We start from the raw sequence: 15,708 nt of genomic DNA, 5'->3' as shown, positions 1-15,708 counted from the left end.
GAATTGTAGAGTATGTGAATTATATCTCAATAAAACTGTTCATTAAAATTCCCCACAGCCTTTTCTGGTGGACTCTGACTTGGCCGAGTTTCCTGATTCTTCATCAGTGTAAGTTCTGCCACTTAAGATTCCCACAAAAATGGCCAAGAGGACACAGTCCCACTTTACAGTGCAGGCAGCTGAAGGACTGTTTTATATACCCTGGGATACACTTAACAGGAATCCAGGCAACAAGGAACAAGCAACAAGTGTCGTGTGGTTTACCTGCAACAGAGTATGTACCGCATGGGTAACAGGGAAAACTCCTTCTGTGGCTGATAAACATTCAGAAAATCCAACGAAGTACCCAATTTTAAGGCATCCCAGGATGACGGTAATGACTGCAAACAACGTGATACTACCTAAATTGGGGGAGGGGGAAGGGTAGAAATACACACATATAAGTGTTAATATGCACTAATATCATTTCAAAATAAATTATATTAAACCTTCACATAAATGGTCAAATGATTTTTGACAAGAGTGCCAAGACAATTCAATGGGGAAAGTACATTTGTTTCAACAACTAGTGCTAGGAAACTGGGTATCCACATGCAGAAGAATGAAGCTGGATGCTTACCTTACAGTATATCAAAAATTACCTCAAAATGAATCAAAGACTTAAATGTAAAACCTAAATCTATAAAAATCTTAGACGAAAACATAGGGGGAAATCTTTATAATGTTGGATTTGGCAGTGACTTATTGGATATGACACCAAAAGCACAAGCCACAAAAGTAAGAAATAGGTAACTTGGGCTACATCAAGATGAAAAGAAATTATGCATCAGAGGACACTATCAACCCACAGAATGGAGAAAATGTTCACAAATCGTATATCTGATAAGGTGTGAGGGTCCAGACTCTATACAGAACTACAATTTAACCATTAATAAAAAAAATAAAAAATAAACAAAGCACTTGAACAGACATTTCTCCAAAGAACATATGTAAATGGATAATTAATACATGAAAAGATGCTCAACATCACTAATCATTAGGGAAATGAAAATCACTATGAAATACCACCTCAGGGACTTCCCCAGTGGTCCAGTGGTTAAGACTCCATGCTTCCACTGCAGGGGGTGCAGCTCGATCCCTGGTCAGGGAACTAAGATCCCACATGCTGTGTGCCATGGCCAAAAAAAAAGAAAAGAAATACCGCCTCACGTGCATTAGCATGGCTGCTACCCAAAAAAGAGAAAGAAAAGGGGTGGGGGGAGGGGGGAAGGAGAGGGGGAGGGGAGCGAGGGGAGGCAGGAAAGGAAGGAAGGAAGGGAGGGAGAGAGGGAGGGAGGGAGAGAAGGCGTGGGGAGAGAAGTAAAATAATAACAAGTGCTGGCAAAGATGTGGAGAAATTGGAACCCTTATACACTGTTGATGGAATGTAAAATGGTGTAGCCGCTATGGAAAACAGCACAGCAGTTTCTCAAAAATTTAAAAACAGTAACTCCACATGGTCCAGCAATATACCCAAGAGGATCAAAAGCAGGTACAAAAGCATGTACACCCATGTTCATGGCAGCATTATTCACAATAGCCTAAAGGTGAAAGCAACCCAAGTGTCCATCAATGGATGAACAGATAAAGCATGGCAGCGACTTCCCTGGTGGTGCAGTGGTTGAGAATCCGCCTGCCAACGCAGGGGACGAGGTTCAAGCCCTGGTCAGGGAAGATCCCACATGCCGCGGAGCAACAAAGTTCGTGAGCCACAACTACTGAGCCCTTGTGCCACAACTACTGAAGCCCGCACACCTAGACCCCATGCTCTGCAACAACAGAAGCCACCGCAATGAGAAGCCCGCGCACTGCAACAAAGGGTAGCCCCTGCTCGCCGCAACTAGAGAAAGCCCACGCGCAGCAACGAAGACCCAATGCAGCCAAAAATAAATAAATAAATATTTAATAAATAAATAAATTTATTTTTTAATTGCCCTGTTTTTTTAAAAAAAAAGTGTGGCATATCTGTGCAATGGAATATGATTCCGTTTTAAAAAGGAAAGGCATTCCGACCCCTGCTACACCGTGGATGAACCTTGAGGACATTATGCCAAGTGAAACAAGCCAGTCACAGAAGGACAGATGCTGCATGACTGTGCTCCTAGAAGATGCCTTAGAATAGCTCAATTCATAGGGGGAAAAAGCAACATGGTGGCTACCAGGGGCTGGGGTGAGGGGGAAATGGGGAGTTATTTAATGATACAGACTTTTAGTTTTACAAGATGAAAGAGTGTTGGACATTACAATTGTAATGAATTCACAATATGAATGTACTTAACACCACTGAACTGTACACTTAAATGATTAAGTTGGTAAATTGTACGTTATGTCTATTTTATCACAATTTTAAAAGTTTTAAATATATATAAAGCAAATTCTACTATTGGCCTCACAAGCTGAAAGTAGAAGACAATATTATGTCTTGTTTAATCACTGGACCGACCTCATGCATATTCCAGGGTCTGATAAGGGACGTACATTCAACAAAGTTTGGCCAAAACAACACAAGTCCTCTAGAAGTTTTCCCCCCAAAATGATCCATCTAAGAGTGTTACTGTTCTGCTCAAAAATCTCAGTTCTCTGATCCTAAATTCCTGCTCTAAATAATAAAAGTAAGGGGCATAAGGTATACAGGAACTTTCTGTACTATCTTTGCAATTCGTCTGTAGAATAGAAAGTTTATTTTTTCAAAATGATAGGGAGGGGTCTAGAGCAGTGGCATGAAAAGGGCTGTGCTAGTGAAGTGAAGAAAGGCAAGTTCTCTGATGGTACATCCAGCATAATTGACAACAAATTAAACAAACAAGAAATATGCATATGAATAAGACTGGGAAGGAATATGCAAAATACATTAAAAAGAAACTCGTAACCAAATGAAAAAAAATAGCAAGAAAACCATAATGATGGTGGGGACTTGATCGATGTTACAGTCCCTAATCCCCCTTCTGGGCCAACATTAACCACCATTCATACATTCTCTCCCACGAACAGAGGAAACTGGATCGTGTTTGACATGAATTATGGCAAGAGAAGAGAGAAGGGCATGAGCCATAACAGGGAGCTATAATATTACAGCTCTGGCCTAAGAAGCCTCCAGTGAAGAGTAATGCAATCGCCTGGCTCCTTTCCATTGCTCAAAGCATTATAGAAACAACTCTAAGTCACATTTTCTTAAATCCTGGAAATGCCCCAGTGAAATCAGAAACTTCGTAAGAGTGGAGAATCAATCCCAGGGCTTTGAAATGGTTTGATAAATGCATGGTTCGTTTTGATTACAAAGAGAAATAGCAAGATGAGGTGAGGCAGCCTGGTTGGGTGGCAAGGGCACAGGCTGTAACTCTGGGAACCTGGCTGTGCCACCAATGGAACACGGGAGTTCAGACAGGTCACTTCCATGCTCCCGGCCTCGGTTTTCCCATCTATAAAATGAGATTGGTCCACAGCAGTGGCTCACAAACTGCAACAGAATCACCTGGAGGGCTTGTTAAACCACAGAGTGCTGGGCCGCACCCCCAGAGTTTCTGATTCAATAGATCTGGGGTGGGGCCCCCAAATTTGCATCTCTAACAAGTTCACAGGTGGGGTGATGCTGGTGATCTGGGACCCCACCTTGAGAAACACTGATCTTTGCCACTGACATTTCAAGAGTTGTAACAAACACATCACGTGCCTTCTCACGCTCTTAAAGCCCTTCCTTCCTTCATCCATCCTTCCATCCATTTATTTGTACAACAAATATTTTAGGGACTCATACTGTGCATGAGGCATTTTGCCAGGGGCTCAAAGGTCAACAAGTAAGATTGCTGGAGAAACAAAAATACACACATATAGTGCTGCATAAATTGTGGAGTACACAAAACATAGAGCGATGAGCTGGCACCAGACTTCTCATCTGCATCGTGGGAAACCAGAAGCCAGTGGAAGAGTAGCTAGAGTCCACTGCAAGGAAAGGACTGCATCTCAAGAACCCTATTCCCAGCCAAGATGGTACCCACTTGTCAGGGCAAAAGACAGAAAGATATTTGAAGGTATGCCAAATATAATTGTTTGACAACTATTTGTTGTTCAACTATGATCCAGGTACTTGGGATATTAAAATACCAGTAAAATAAAGTACCTGTCCTTGATGAGTTTAACATGGAGTGGGGAAGCAGAAAAATAAACAAATAAATAATAAACATAGAAGAAATGTCAGGAAGTGCTAAGTGCATGAAGGAAAGTAAAGCAGGGAAGAGGACTGAGGTTGACGGTGGTGTTCAGAAAAGGATTCTCTGAGAAGGTGACAGCTGAACAGACAAAAAAGGACAGGGAGAAAAATATCATCCACATAACTCACCTGAAAAAGGGCTTTAACCAAACAACCAGTGAATTAGGAGAGAGTCCTCTCAATGAGAGAAGACGAAGAGGAGAGGCAACGATAGTGAGCAACAAACTTTGCAACAGAATGAAGAGGTAGGTGGACATATAAGGGAAGGAAGGAGAGAAGGAAGGGAGGGAGGGTGTAAATGAATGTATGATGGATGGATGGATAGATGGATGGATGATGGATGGAAGGATGATGGATGGAAGGATGATGGATGGATGATGGATGGATGAATGAGTGAATGGGTGAATAGTCCAGTAGATAAACAGATTAATAGAAAAGAAAGCAAGATAAGAGAGGTTAAATCCGAATGGATGAAGATAAACTGTCTGGAAATGTGTCATTTACATGCTATATAAAGACTTGTGATACAGAATAAAATTGGGGATGACTGAGTAGGGAGCAGAGATGAAAAACCTTTCAAAGTTCTCATGGTAAAAAGATGGGTACTAGGGGAAAAGAGGGAAACAAATGTATACTCTAAAGGTCTTGTCTCACTGGAATAGAGAGTGGGTGGGAGGATCTTGGAGTGGGAAGCAATGTGTCTTGCTGGGGGAAATGTTGCGTATTTTGTTTTCAGGTAAGAATGGAGTAATATGTATCTGGTTATGAGAATGAGAAAAGGGAATCTAGCCATTAATGGAATAGAAAAACACAATAAAATGTTCAAAGTGCTCCAAAAAGCAAACGTGGAAAAGGCACATGAGGCAACAAAATGTAAAATAAATCATTATAATCAACATAAAGAAAAATAGGAATAATAAAGTCTGGGATATAAGTCATTACAATTAGAATGATCTAAGTCTCGCATTAATTAAGGGATGGGAATATTGAATTAAGAACAAAACCTAGCTATATGTTCTTTTTACGAAACACACTTTTAACTGAGTGATAATAGTGGAAAATAGAGGGGTGGGCAAAGAGGAAGTAGCAATGCAAACGAATAGAAAGAAGGAACAGCAATATTAATATCAGACCACTTGGGATTTAGGGTTCAATGTAATAAATAGGATAAAGAATCCTTCCACCCTTATCACTACACATGAAAAAAACCCATAATGTATGAGGAAGATATAATAATCAACTAGCCCATATAAAATCATTTTTGTTTTGTATATTTAACTGCTACTTTAAAAAAAAAGAGTAGAAGATTTCAGAACTAGACAGATCTAGTAGACATAAGATATGACACAGAAACAGAAGAATTGAATCACACAATTGATAAACTTGGTTTTATAATACCACCTTGCATATTGATAAAAATCAATTATGCTATAAAAACACAGTACACAGAGTATAGAGGTAGGTACTGACTGCCTGGCTTCAAATCCTTTTTCTACCACTTATTGTAGTTGATGACCTTGAGCAATTACTTAACTTCTCTGTGCCTCAGTTTCCTCATCTGTAAAATGTGGATAATAAGATTGACTATCTCCTAGGGATGTAGAGGAGATTAAATGAGTCATAACATGAAAAGCACCTAGAACAGTGCCCCACCAATAGAAAATTCTATAAACGGGATGTTATCATCATCATCATCACTCAACCACAAAGAAACACTTAATGAATTAGAACCAGTTAGAAAGTTCCCCAGCCACATTCCTTGAGAATAATCCTAAAATGTCTAGTGTTGGCAGAGGGGAGACTCCTCCTCTGTGTTAGGCTCCCAGATCCCTTCTAGGAGTCTAGAATCTTGAACCATAAGCTCTTAGAGGTGGAAGGTTCCACAAAGTTAGTTTACATCTCCCATCTCATGCAAGGATGCTTCCCAGTGCATCATGACCAGCGGCCATCTGGTCTCCACCTGGACATGCCCAGGGCTGGGAGGCTCACCCTTCCCTCACCAGCTGGTGCTTAGATTACAATGCTCTTCCCCACAGTGCACTGCAGTCAGCCTCCCAGAACCGCCATCCCCTTCCCTGGAGATTCTGCCATGGTTCACTCATTCCTTCATCCATTCATCCATGCAGTCACCCATTTGATGATTCAGTAAATATCAACTTGTTACATGTTAGGCACAGTGCCAGGAGCTCAGGTTATAATGGTAATTACATTCAGACAAGGTCTTTGCCTTCAAGAGCTCACCATCTGGTCAGATCAACAAACAAACTGAATGACACAATCTCCTGCTTGAGAAGTGCTAGGAAGAACACAGGGTGTTATGAGAACATACAACCCGGAAGCCACACCTGGTCTGAAGGCATCGGGAAAGGCTTCCCTGAAGAAGTGACTCTCGTTTGCTGACCTGGAGCTGAAGGGGGTGGGCCTGCAGCATTTTCCACCCCACATCTCCACATCCTCTCTCTCCTGGACTGGACATCCTTTCGTTCCTCCTGGGGCCGCCCTCCTGCAGGCACCCATGTGATGCTCAAAGGGGGACGTGACACTCCATGTGCAGCCTGACCTCCTTTCCAATCAATGCCCGACCAGCATCGGCTTTTTGGGCAGCTACATCATGAGGCTGAAATCCTGACATCAGGTTTACATTTTCTACTAGAGCAGAAATCCCATCCCAAAACCCCAAACATGCACGATAATGCATGCAGCTAGGCAAGACTCTCTCACGGTGACCCCAGGCTGGATCACGGCTCCCTTTCCTGAGGGAATTGCTCAAAACTCCCTGCATCTTGACCTGCTCCAGAATTTTGCTGGGGTGTTGCTGTTATGCTCAGTTCTCTATATTCTGTGTATTCTTTTATAATTTTTAAAATTCAGGGTAGCTTCCTGAGACCCTACATATTCTCCCTAAGTCCACTTAATTCCTAACTGACCTCTCAGCCTCCTGTTTTACTCCTCTGAAAACCAGATCCCACCCTGCAGATGGAGTGATCATTCTGAAATACAAGTATGATCACATCATTCCCTTTGTTCAAAACCTTCAATGGCTCCCCACTATCCACTGGACAAAACCAAGATCTGAAGCCTGCAGATAGGGTTCCAGCTAACTCAGATCTTGCTGACATCTCTGGACTCACTTCCAGACTCCAGCAAAAGCAGAAGGTCCTCCTCTGGGACCTCTCCCTAAACCCCCAAACCCCTTGCCCCAGGCTACCCTTCTGCCGACCCACCCATCCCCTGCACATCATAACACTGAATCATTTAGTGAATAATAATAATGTATTTCTCTTACTAAATGCCACAGGTTTCTCTAAGCATTTTATATGTACAAACTCACTGATTCTCATACAACCCTATGTGATGGTTGGGGGGTATCATCCTCCCCATTTTACAGATGAGGAAACCGGGGCAGAAAAGTGAGGCTACATGGGTTGGAGTGGGGTTTGGTGGGGAGCTCTTAGCCATCGTGCTCTGCTGCCCCTCATTGTCTGCACCGTCTTTGCCCCCTCCTGCAGCCCTCCACGCAGGGCCAAACCTAAGCATCCTGCTGTCCCCAGGGCTCAGCCGGCGCCTGGCACAGAATGGGAGCTCAGTCCAGACTGCTGAACAAAACCAGACCAAAGTTTCTGCCCCGACATCACAAAAGTTATCCCCATGCAGTGTGCTTGGCCACCTTCTCTGTTGTTCCCTGCAAGTTCCAAAGGCCCCTCTGCTCGATGAAGAGGACAGAAACCAAATGGAAGTTAAAGGTTTTGCCTTCTCTGTCACCTGCTAATATCACACCCTCTGTCCCGAAGCCAGGAACTTATCTCTCTTCTCTTTCTCACTCTCTCCGAATATTTCTGGTGACAGGGGCTCAACCCTCCTCCTGATGCCCTTTCAGCTTCCTGGTCTAGAAAATGAGGGTGATAACACCCACCCCAAGAACCGCTGGGAGACTGAAAACGTTACGCTCAGTGAATGAAGCCAGTCGCCAAGATGACATATTATGTGATTCCATTTATAAAAATGTCCAGACCAGGCGAGCTTAGAGACATAAAGTAGATCCACGGTTGTCTATTCCTGGGGAGGGTCTGGGGGGTGATAGCTAAAGGACACAGTGTTTCTTTTGTTTTGTTTTGTTTTGTTTTGTTTTTGCGGTACGCAGGCCTCTCACTGCTGTGGCCTCTCCCGTTGTGGAGCACAGGCTCCGGACGCGCAGGCTCAGCGGCCATGGCTCACGGGCCCAGCCGCCCCGCCGCATGTGGGATCCTCCCGGACCGGGGCACGAACCCGTGTGCCCTGCATCGGCAGGCGGACCCTCAACCACTGCGCCACCAGGGAAGCCCCACAGTGTTTCTTTTTGAGATGAGAAAATGTTCTAAAAATTGACTGTGGTGATGGTTGCACATCTCTGCGAATATCCTACAAACCATCGGCTTGTGCACCTTAAATGGGTGAACTGTAGACGATGTGGACTACATCTCAAGAAAGCTATTGTTTTAAGGAAAGGAGGAGAATTGCTAGGCACACTGACATGGGCTCACTACACCCAGAGCAGGGACAGAAGCCCAAGGAAATGAGGAGTATCTGGAGAGGCCGTGTCTGCAGAGGAGTAAGGTGATCAAACTGAGATGAGCGTGCATTCTGAGGAGGGAAACAAGGTGAAGCCCAGACCCATGTTCATGAACTTGCTGCATCTGCCCCGAAGTCAGCAGGGTGGGCTGGAATACCACGGTGGCCCACCCTGACCACTCCCTCCTTGGCCACACCAGACGCTGCCACAGGACTGCACACCAGGTTTTGCAATCCTGTCAGTCATCCTCCAGTGGTTTCTGTGAGTCCTGGCTGCACTCCTAGGCTGTGGGCTCCCCTGGGTGCAGGGGCGGTTGCATCCTCGTGTCCTGCAGCCTTCCTCCTTCCCCTCTTCCTCCTTTTCTGCTCTCCGCCACTCTTCTGCATGGCAGCCCACCTCTCTTCACACGTGCACTTGGAACCATTTCTTTTAGCAACCTTCACTTTCTCACACATTGGACCGCCTGTTTCTAAAACCCATCACTGTGTCCCAATCTTTATCTCTACAGCCTGTACAGCCACCTGTCCTGGGCAGATCTTACAAAAGCAACTCACGTCTGCCCCTTTACTTGCAGCCCCTTAGGGATAAGGAACACAGTGCTCTGAGCAGCCCTTTTCCAAGGATGGTGCACTGGACAGAGATGGAATGTGTCGTATACGTGGACGTGCCTCATTTTAAGTAAAAAGCACTTTGTAAAAATCTGATCTCATGAAAGTAGATTTGGGAGTGATTATTCACACGCACAAAGAAAGCCTCACTGTGACAAACAACTGGGACAATGCTTCTAATGTACCAGCATTCCAAACGCACTCAATAACTGTGGCTATTAGTCATACTGTCGTCATTGCCATGATTTTGTGTTAATAACACTTCTCTGGGCTTGAGACAGGCCAGAAACAAGGAAAAGGACTACCTTCACCACTGCGGTCTTTTAAGAGACCAGAAACAGAACAGAAGCAGGACCCTGGTAATTAACAGGAAGAAATGGCTATTCATTAGGTTTTCACGTCACTGGACACACGGGACTGGCATGAGATATCCCAGCTGCTGCCACTTCCTCCAGAAGAAATCAATCTCTTTACTTAGCAAACAGAGGATCTGGATGAATAATCCACCATTTCCACTCATTTTTAAAAATTAGTCTATATATTTTGTTCCAAAGAAAGTCTTCACTTTCTCACACCCAGTAGGTGGGACAGAATGTTTTCCTGCTCAAAGAAATGCCTCACAGCCCGTACCAAGACCCAAAAACTTTCTCTGGAAAACCTCAGTGCCCAGAATTCCACAGGGTGGCTCTTTCTCAGAGCCCCAGACTTCTAAGACCATCACAGAAGCCAGGGCAGAGCTAAGTCAAACCTGTTTTTCCAGCTAGGATTCCAGGGAAATCCTCAGTCCCTGCTGGGGCTGAAGGTACTTCCCTTGGCATTATGGCCTCCTGGGGTACTTTGGGGATAATTAGGCTCTTGCTTCTTTGATAAACTGCAGCTCATTCACAGGGATAGACAGTGCTTTGCACACAGCTTTCACTCGACCTCTCCCAGCTCCTCCCTGAGAGGTGGCCAGTATTCTTATTTTACTGATGAGGAAACCGGGACTCAGAAAGGCGAAGGTAACAGAGCCGAGACATCAAGCCAAGACTTCCAGGGTCAGCACCACTTCCGTCATCCACATAGCTCACTTGAATAGTTATGTTATTATGGGGTAACTTGCTGAGTGTCTAAACAGCCACCCCCTTTACTGAACACCTACTATGTGCTCCCCTACACTGCCTCATTTGCTCCAGCTCTACCTGGTGTCTAATGGACATCTCAGCTGTAACACGTCCACAAGAGGAATCCTGGTTCTGCATCCCCACCCTTACTCCTCCTCCTGTCTTCCCAGTCTTGGGAAATGGCACGACCATTCACCCATTGACTGGGGTCCCAGGGCTTAGAGTCTTCCTGGAAAGAGGGAGAGAGAGAGGAGGGAAGAGTGAGGAAGAACAGGGTGGGGGAGGGAGAGAGGAAGGAAGGGAGAAAGGAGAGAGGGAGAGAGGAAGGAAGGATGAGGAGAGGGCAGGAGAGAGAAAAAGAGGAAGGAGGGAGAGAGGGAGGGAGGGCGAGAGAAAGGAAAGGAGGGAGGAGGGGGAGGATGGAACAGGGAGGAGTAACACAGAAAGGAAGGAATGGATGAGGAGAGAAGAAGAAGGGAAGAAGAGAAGAAAGAAGAAAAGAAGGATGGAGTAGGAAGGAAGTGAGGGAAAGACCAAGGAAGGATCCTGCCACTACAGGAAAGCATAGGTCAAAAGCCTCTGTATGCAATATTTTTTTAGCCCGTTTAAGTCAACAACCTCAAAATAACATTTTATTCTTGTTTGCTTGTTTGCTGTGACACTGGATTCACTGCCATTTATAGGGTCACAAAACCACGAACCTCCCTGAAACAACTACTTTCAGAGCAGGAATCTGGGCCACGCTGCAGTTGTGTGCAGTTTTTCCAAAGGCAAGATGAGCAGTCCCTGAGCCTAAGAAACCTAAAATCTCATCCAGATGACAAGGCTTATATCCACTAGTCATAAGACAAGGCAGAAATTGACAAGTGCCAAAGATCTCTACACAGAGAGAGCTGTGGCAGCCCATGGGAGTGAGGAGTAATTCCTGCCAGGTGTGTAGAGAAGGTGTCCTTGGGGCAGACCTTTGAAGGGAGTGTGGGTGGGAGGGAGAGTGACTGTGTGCTGGGCGCCCACCCTGTACCCAGCAGTCACTGGTCCTACACGTGTGATTCCCATTCTACACATGCTGAAACTAGGGGAGTGGGAAGACTAAATAACGTGCCCAAGAGCATGCAAGGAAAATGACAGCCACACTCTGAGATTTAAATTCAGATCGAGCATGAGAATTCAAGCAGAGACCTGTGATGTGTCTGGACCACACAGAGTGAAATGTACCCGGCCCCTCCCAGGAAGATTTCTCAGGCACCCGCTTTCTCCACAGACTCCCCACCACCTCTTCCCTTTGACCTGCATCATGTCTATCTCCCTTCCAACAGTGCAAGGTCCTTGAGGAGAGAAGGGTTCCTGTCTTGACAACGTTTCAATCAATGTGTTGTGGGTACCTAGCAAGTGCTTCTATGCCCCGCTGCCTGAACATTTATCCACTCATTGATTACATCATTCATCTCAACCGCATTTTCTTAGCACCCACTCTATGCCAGGCCCTGAGTTGGCTCTAGGACGAAGAGATGAGCATCTTAGAGTTCCCCCAGTGTGGTGGAGGGGACAGAAGTGTCAACAAGAAGCACAGTGCCTTCCCAGGGCGCAGTGAGGGGTGAAGGAGTGCAGTCAGAACCCCAAAGGGTGAGAGAGGGGGTCTGAAAAGCATCACTGGGGAGCACGGGGTGGGGCCTGAGCCCTATCTCCTAAAGCAAGGCAGGTGGGAGGCATTCCAGGAAGAGGGAACAGAATATGCAAAGGCAGATAAGCATGAAATATTGTGATGGGAACTAAAAGTCTTTGAGACTGGAGCACAGAATGCAGGCCAAGGAGAGGATTAAACTAAAGAGGCATCTGAGCTCAGATCTTAGCGGGCCTTGAATGCCAGGATAAGGAGTGTGGCCTCCATCATGGGGTCCGTGGAACCATGGCAGGGCTTTAAACAAGGAAAGATGTGAATAGGTTTGTGTAACCGTAGTTCCAACGATGGCATGTAAGGCAAGAGCCTGAAGGCGGAGAGAGGAGACTATGGCAATAATCCAGCCTTAAGAAAGAGAGAGAAGGGAAGGTGGGCGGAGGCGGGCAGAAAAGATGTGCAGGAAGATGGAGGCAGAAAAAGACTAAAGGAGAGAAGTCAGAGGAGGAAAGGGCACAGAGCTGCTGTCGGGCTGCGGCTAGCGGGCGAGCAGGCTGGGTTCGCTGGGCACTCACCCGCCGGCCGGCTCGCTGCTTCGGGGACTCACCGCGGAGCCAGCGCGCGCCGGCGTGCGTGTCCTTGAGGCGGCGGTGCGCGGAGCTGCGGCCCACGTACCACAGCATCCAGAGCAGCTGCAGCAGCATGAGCGCCGTGAGGAAGCACAGCAGGTCGCTCTTGCCCACGCCCGAGGCGTGCACGGCCCAGGCCAGCAGGAACAGCAGCCCCGCCACGAACACGTTCAGCCCATACTGGCTGCTCAGCGCCTCCGCCAGCTTCTGCGGGAAGCTGGCGCGGATGGCGCCCCGACGAGGGGCCGGGGACTCCGGGGACTCCGGGGGCCCCGGGGCCGGGAGCTGGGGCGGCGGGCAGGCTGCGTGTCCCGACGAGCCCCTGTCCGGGCTGCTCCGAAACGCCTGGGGAGAGGCAGGCGCCCCCTGGCCCTCGGGCATCATTGAGGGACCCGCACTGAGTCTAGTCCCGGGGGCGGCTGCGACCCGGGCCCCACCCGCTGCCCCTGTCTTCTGCCCTAGCCCCGACGCCCTCTGCCAAACAGCCCGCTGTCCTGATCACCCTCGGACGCCTGATCTCCCGCCTTCTGCCCCCTACCCTCGGTCAAGGTACCCACCCGATCCACTTACCACCTTCCCCCCCCCCGCCCCCCGCCGACCCGGGCTGACCCCGGCTTCTTCGCGCTCCCCAATTCGCACCGCCCACCTTCTCTCCCTCCTCAATGTCCGGGGCAACACTTCCGCCCACTCTGGACCCACGCGGGCCGCTCCCCGCCCCTGGTGCCTCGGCCTGGGGCCAACCCTGCCCCGATGGCCGCGCGTCCTCCCGCTCCCCGACCCGCGCGCCCGGACCCGCCCGCTATCCTCAGCTCTGTCCCCTGAGCCGATGACGGATGACAGGTGCCTCCCACCGGCTCCCAGAGGTGGGATGGCGGGCAAGGTGTCGCCCTGAGCCGGCCCGAAGGTGTGGGCGCGGAGGCGTGGCCGCGGCGGAGCGGCGCGTCTAGGGCCCCGCGGGTGAGTGCGCTCCTCTGGTGCCCCGGAGCGTCTCCGTAGCGGACCACGGAGGTCTAGGTGAGCCCGGACGAACGCGTCCGTGTGCATGAGTGTCTGCCTGTCCTCGTCTCTGCGTATTTCTACGGTCTGTTTTCTCTGTTGCGTGTTGCTGTGTCTCTCTGGAGGTCAGTCTTTGGGTGTGTCTGGTTGGGTCGGGGAGGATGGGAGGGGGTGGCAGCCCCTGTCCCTAGATCTATGAATAGGGGGAGAGGGTGTCCTTTTCGTTTGTGTCTATGTTTGTCTGTCCGTCTGGTGTACCTGGGTGTCTGCCAGGAGATGCCCAGATGCGGACAAGACAGAAGCCACCTTCCAAGAAAAGAGAACATCTCTCTCCCTCCTCCAAGGGAATGGGGAGCTACTTCTAGACTGAGCTGAGCTGGGGCTGGGGGCTGGCAAGAATCCTCCCTGGAGCCGGGGGAACCGGAGCATCTCCCTCTGCTCCCCCAGGCCCCCCAAGCTGACCTGGTCCGCCAGAGTGCCCCTCTCAGGAGGTCTTAAGGGCTGGCGTGGCTGAGATCAGGGCTGGAGCGGGAAGCTGGGAAGGAGCTGCTGGGGGATGGAGCCCAGGAAAGGGCAGGCAGGGCTCACAGCGAGCCCCTTGTGCAGTAGCATAGGGCCCAGCATTCAGGAGACACCCTTTCCCCCTTGGTTTAACATCCTGCTGTTGCCGTTCTGAAATCCTTAATTTTTGAACAGGGGGACCCACATTTTCATTTTTGCAGTGGATCCAGCAAATTACTTAGCTGGTTCTGATTGCCAGAAGGTCCTGGCTGTGAGGGAGCCCTGGGCTGGGAGGGAGTCAACCTGAGGACTTGCCATCATTCACTTTGTTCATTCATTTATGTGGTCAACACTCATTTATACTACACTGAATCATTTCAGGCTCTGTTCTAGGTGCCAGGAATTCAGTTATGAAAGACTGCCCTCACGGAGCTGACATTCTGGTGGAGACACACTCAATGGATAACTATTTAACTCGCTGAGAAGCTATAGAGTATCAAACATGAGACTCAGCCCTGCCTTCCAGGAGCCCTAGGGCGGGAGGGTTGGGCAAGCCCTGAGTCTGCCAAGAAGGGTGAGAGGTTCCCGGAGGAGGCACCAACTGTACAGTTGCTTTTGTGGGTTTTTTTTAAACATCTTAATTGGAGTGTAACTGCTTTACAATGGTGTGTTAGTTTCTGCTTAATAACAAAGTGAATCAGCTATACATGTACATATATCCCCATATCTCCTCCCTCTTGCGTCTCCCTCCCACCCTCCCTATCCCACCACCTGTACACTTTTTTTTTTTTTTTTTTGTGGTACGCGGGCCTCTCACTGCTGTGGCCTCTCCCATTGCGGAGCACAGGCTCCGGACGCGCAGGTTCAGCGGCCATGGCTCACGGGCCCAGCCGCTCCGCGGCATGTGGGATCCTCCCAGACCGGGGCACGAACCCATGCCCCCTGCATCAGCAGGCGGACTCTCAACCACTGCGCCACCAGGGAAGCCCTCATTGTAGTTTTGATTTGCATTTCTCTAATGATTAGTGATGTTGAGCATTCTTTCATGTTTGTTGGCAGTCTGTATATCTTCTTTGGAGAAATGTCTATTTAGGTCTTCTGCCCATTTTTGGATTGGGTTGTTTTTTTGTTATTGAGCTGCATGAGCTGCTTATAAATTTTCGAGATTAATCCTTTGTCAGTTCCTTCATTTGCAAATATTTTCTCCCATTCTGAGGGTTGTCTTTTTATCTTGTTTATGGTTTCCTTTGCTGTGCAAAAGCCGTGAAGTTTCGTTAGGTCCCATTTGTTTATTTTTGTTTTTATTTCCATTTCTCTAGGAGGTGGGTCAAAAAGGATCTTGCTGTGATTTATGTCATAGAGTGTTCTGCCTATGTTTTCCTCTAAGAGTTTGATAGTTTCTGGCCTTACATTTAGGTCTTTAATCCATTTTGAGCTTACTTTTGTGTATGGTGTTAGGGA

General features: G+C 47.9%; 1 protein-coding gene across 1 annotated transcript in view; it reads right to left on the bottom strand.

The window, feature by feature from the left end:
* The window catches only part of OTOP1 (otopetrin 1), a 43,925-nt gene extending 30,701 nt beyond the window's left edge, over window positions 1-13,224 (bottom strand). Inside the window, exons 1-2 of the mRNA XM_067735512.1 lie at window positions 12,729-13,224; window positions 265-401 (exon numbers count right to left, since the gene is read on the bottom strand). Coding sequence (XP_067591613.1) covers window positions 265-401; window positions 12,729-13,134 — 543 coding nt within the window. The 5' untranslated portion in view covers window positions 13,135-13,224. The remainder of the gene's footprint in view (window positions 1-264; window positions 402-12,728) is intronic.
* Window positions 13,225-15,708: the final 2,484 nt, after the last annotated feature.

This window comes from Pseudorca crassidens, chromosome 4 (genome assembly GCF_039906515.1).
Source record: "Pseudorca crassidens isolate mPseCra1 chromosome 4, mPseCra1.hap1, whole genome shotgun sequence".
Taxonomy (NCBI): domain Eukaryota; kingdom Metazoa; phylum Chordata; class Mammalia; order Artiodactyla; family Delphinidae; genus Pseudorca; species Pseudorca crassidens.
The sequence above is the reverse complement of the archived record's forward strand: the minus strand, read 5'-3'. Positions and strand labels throughout refer to the sequence as shown.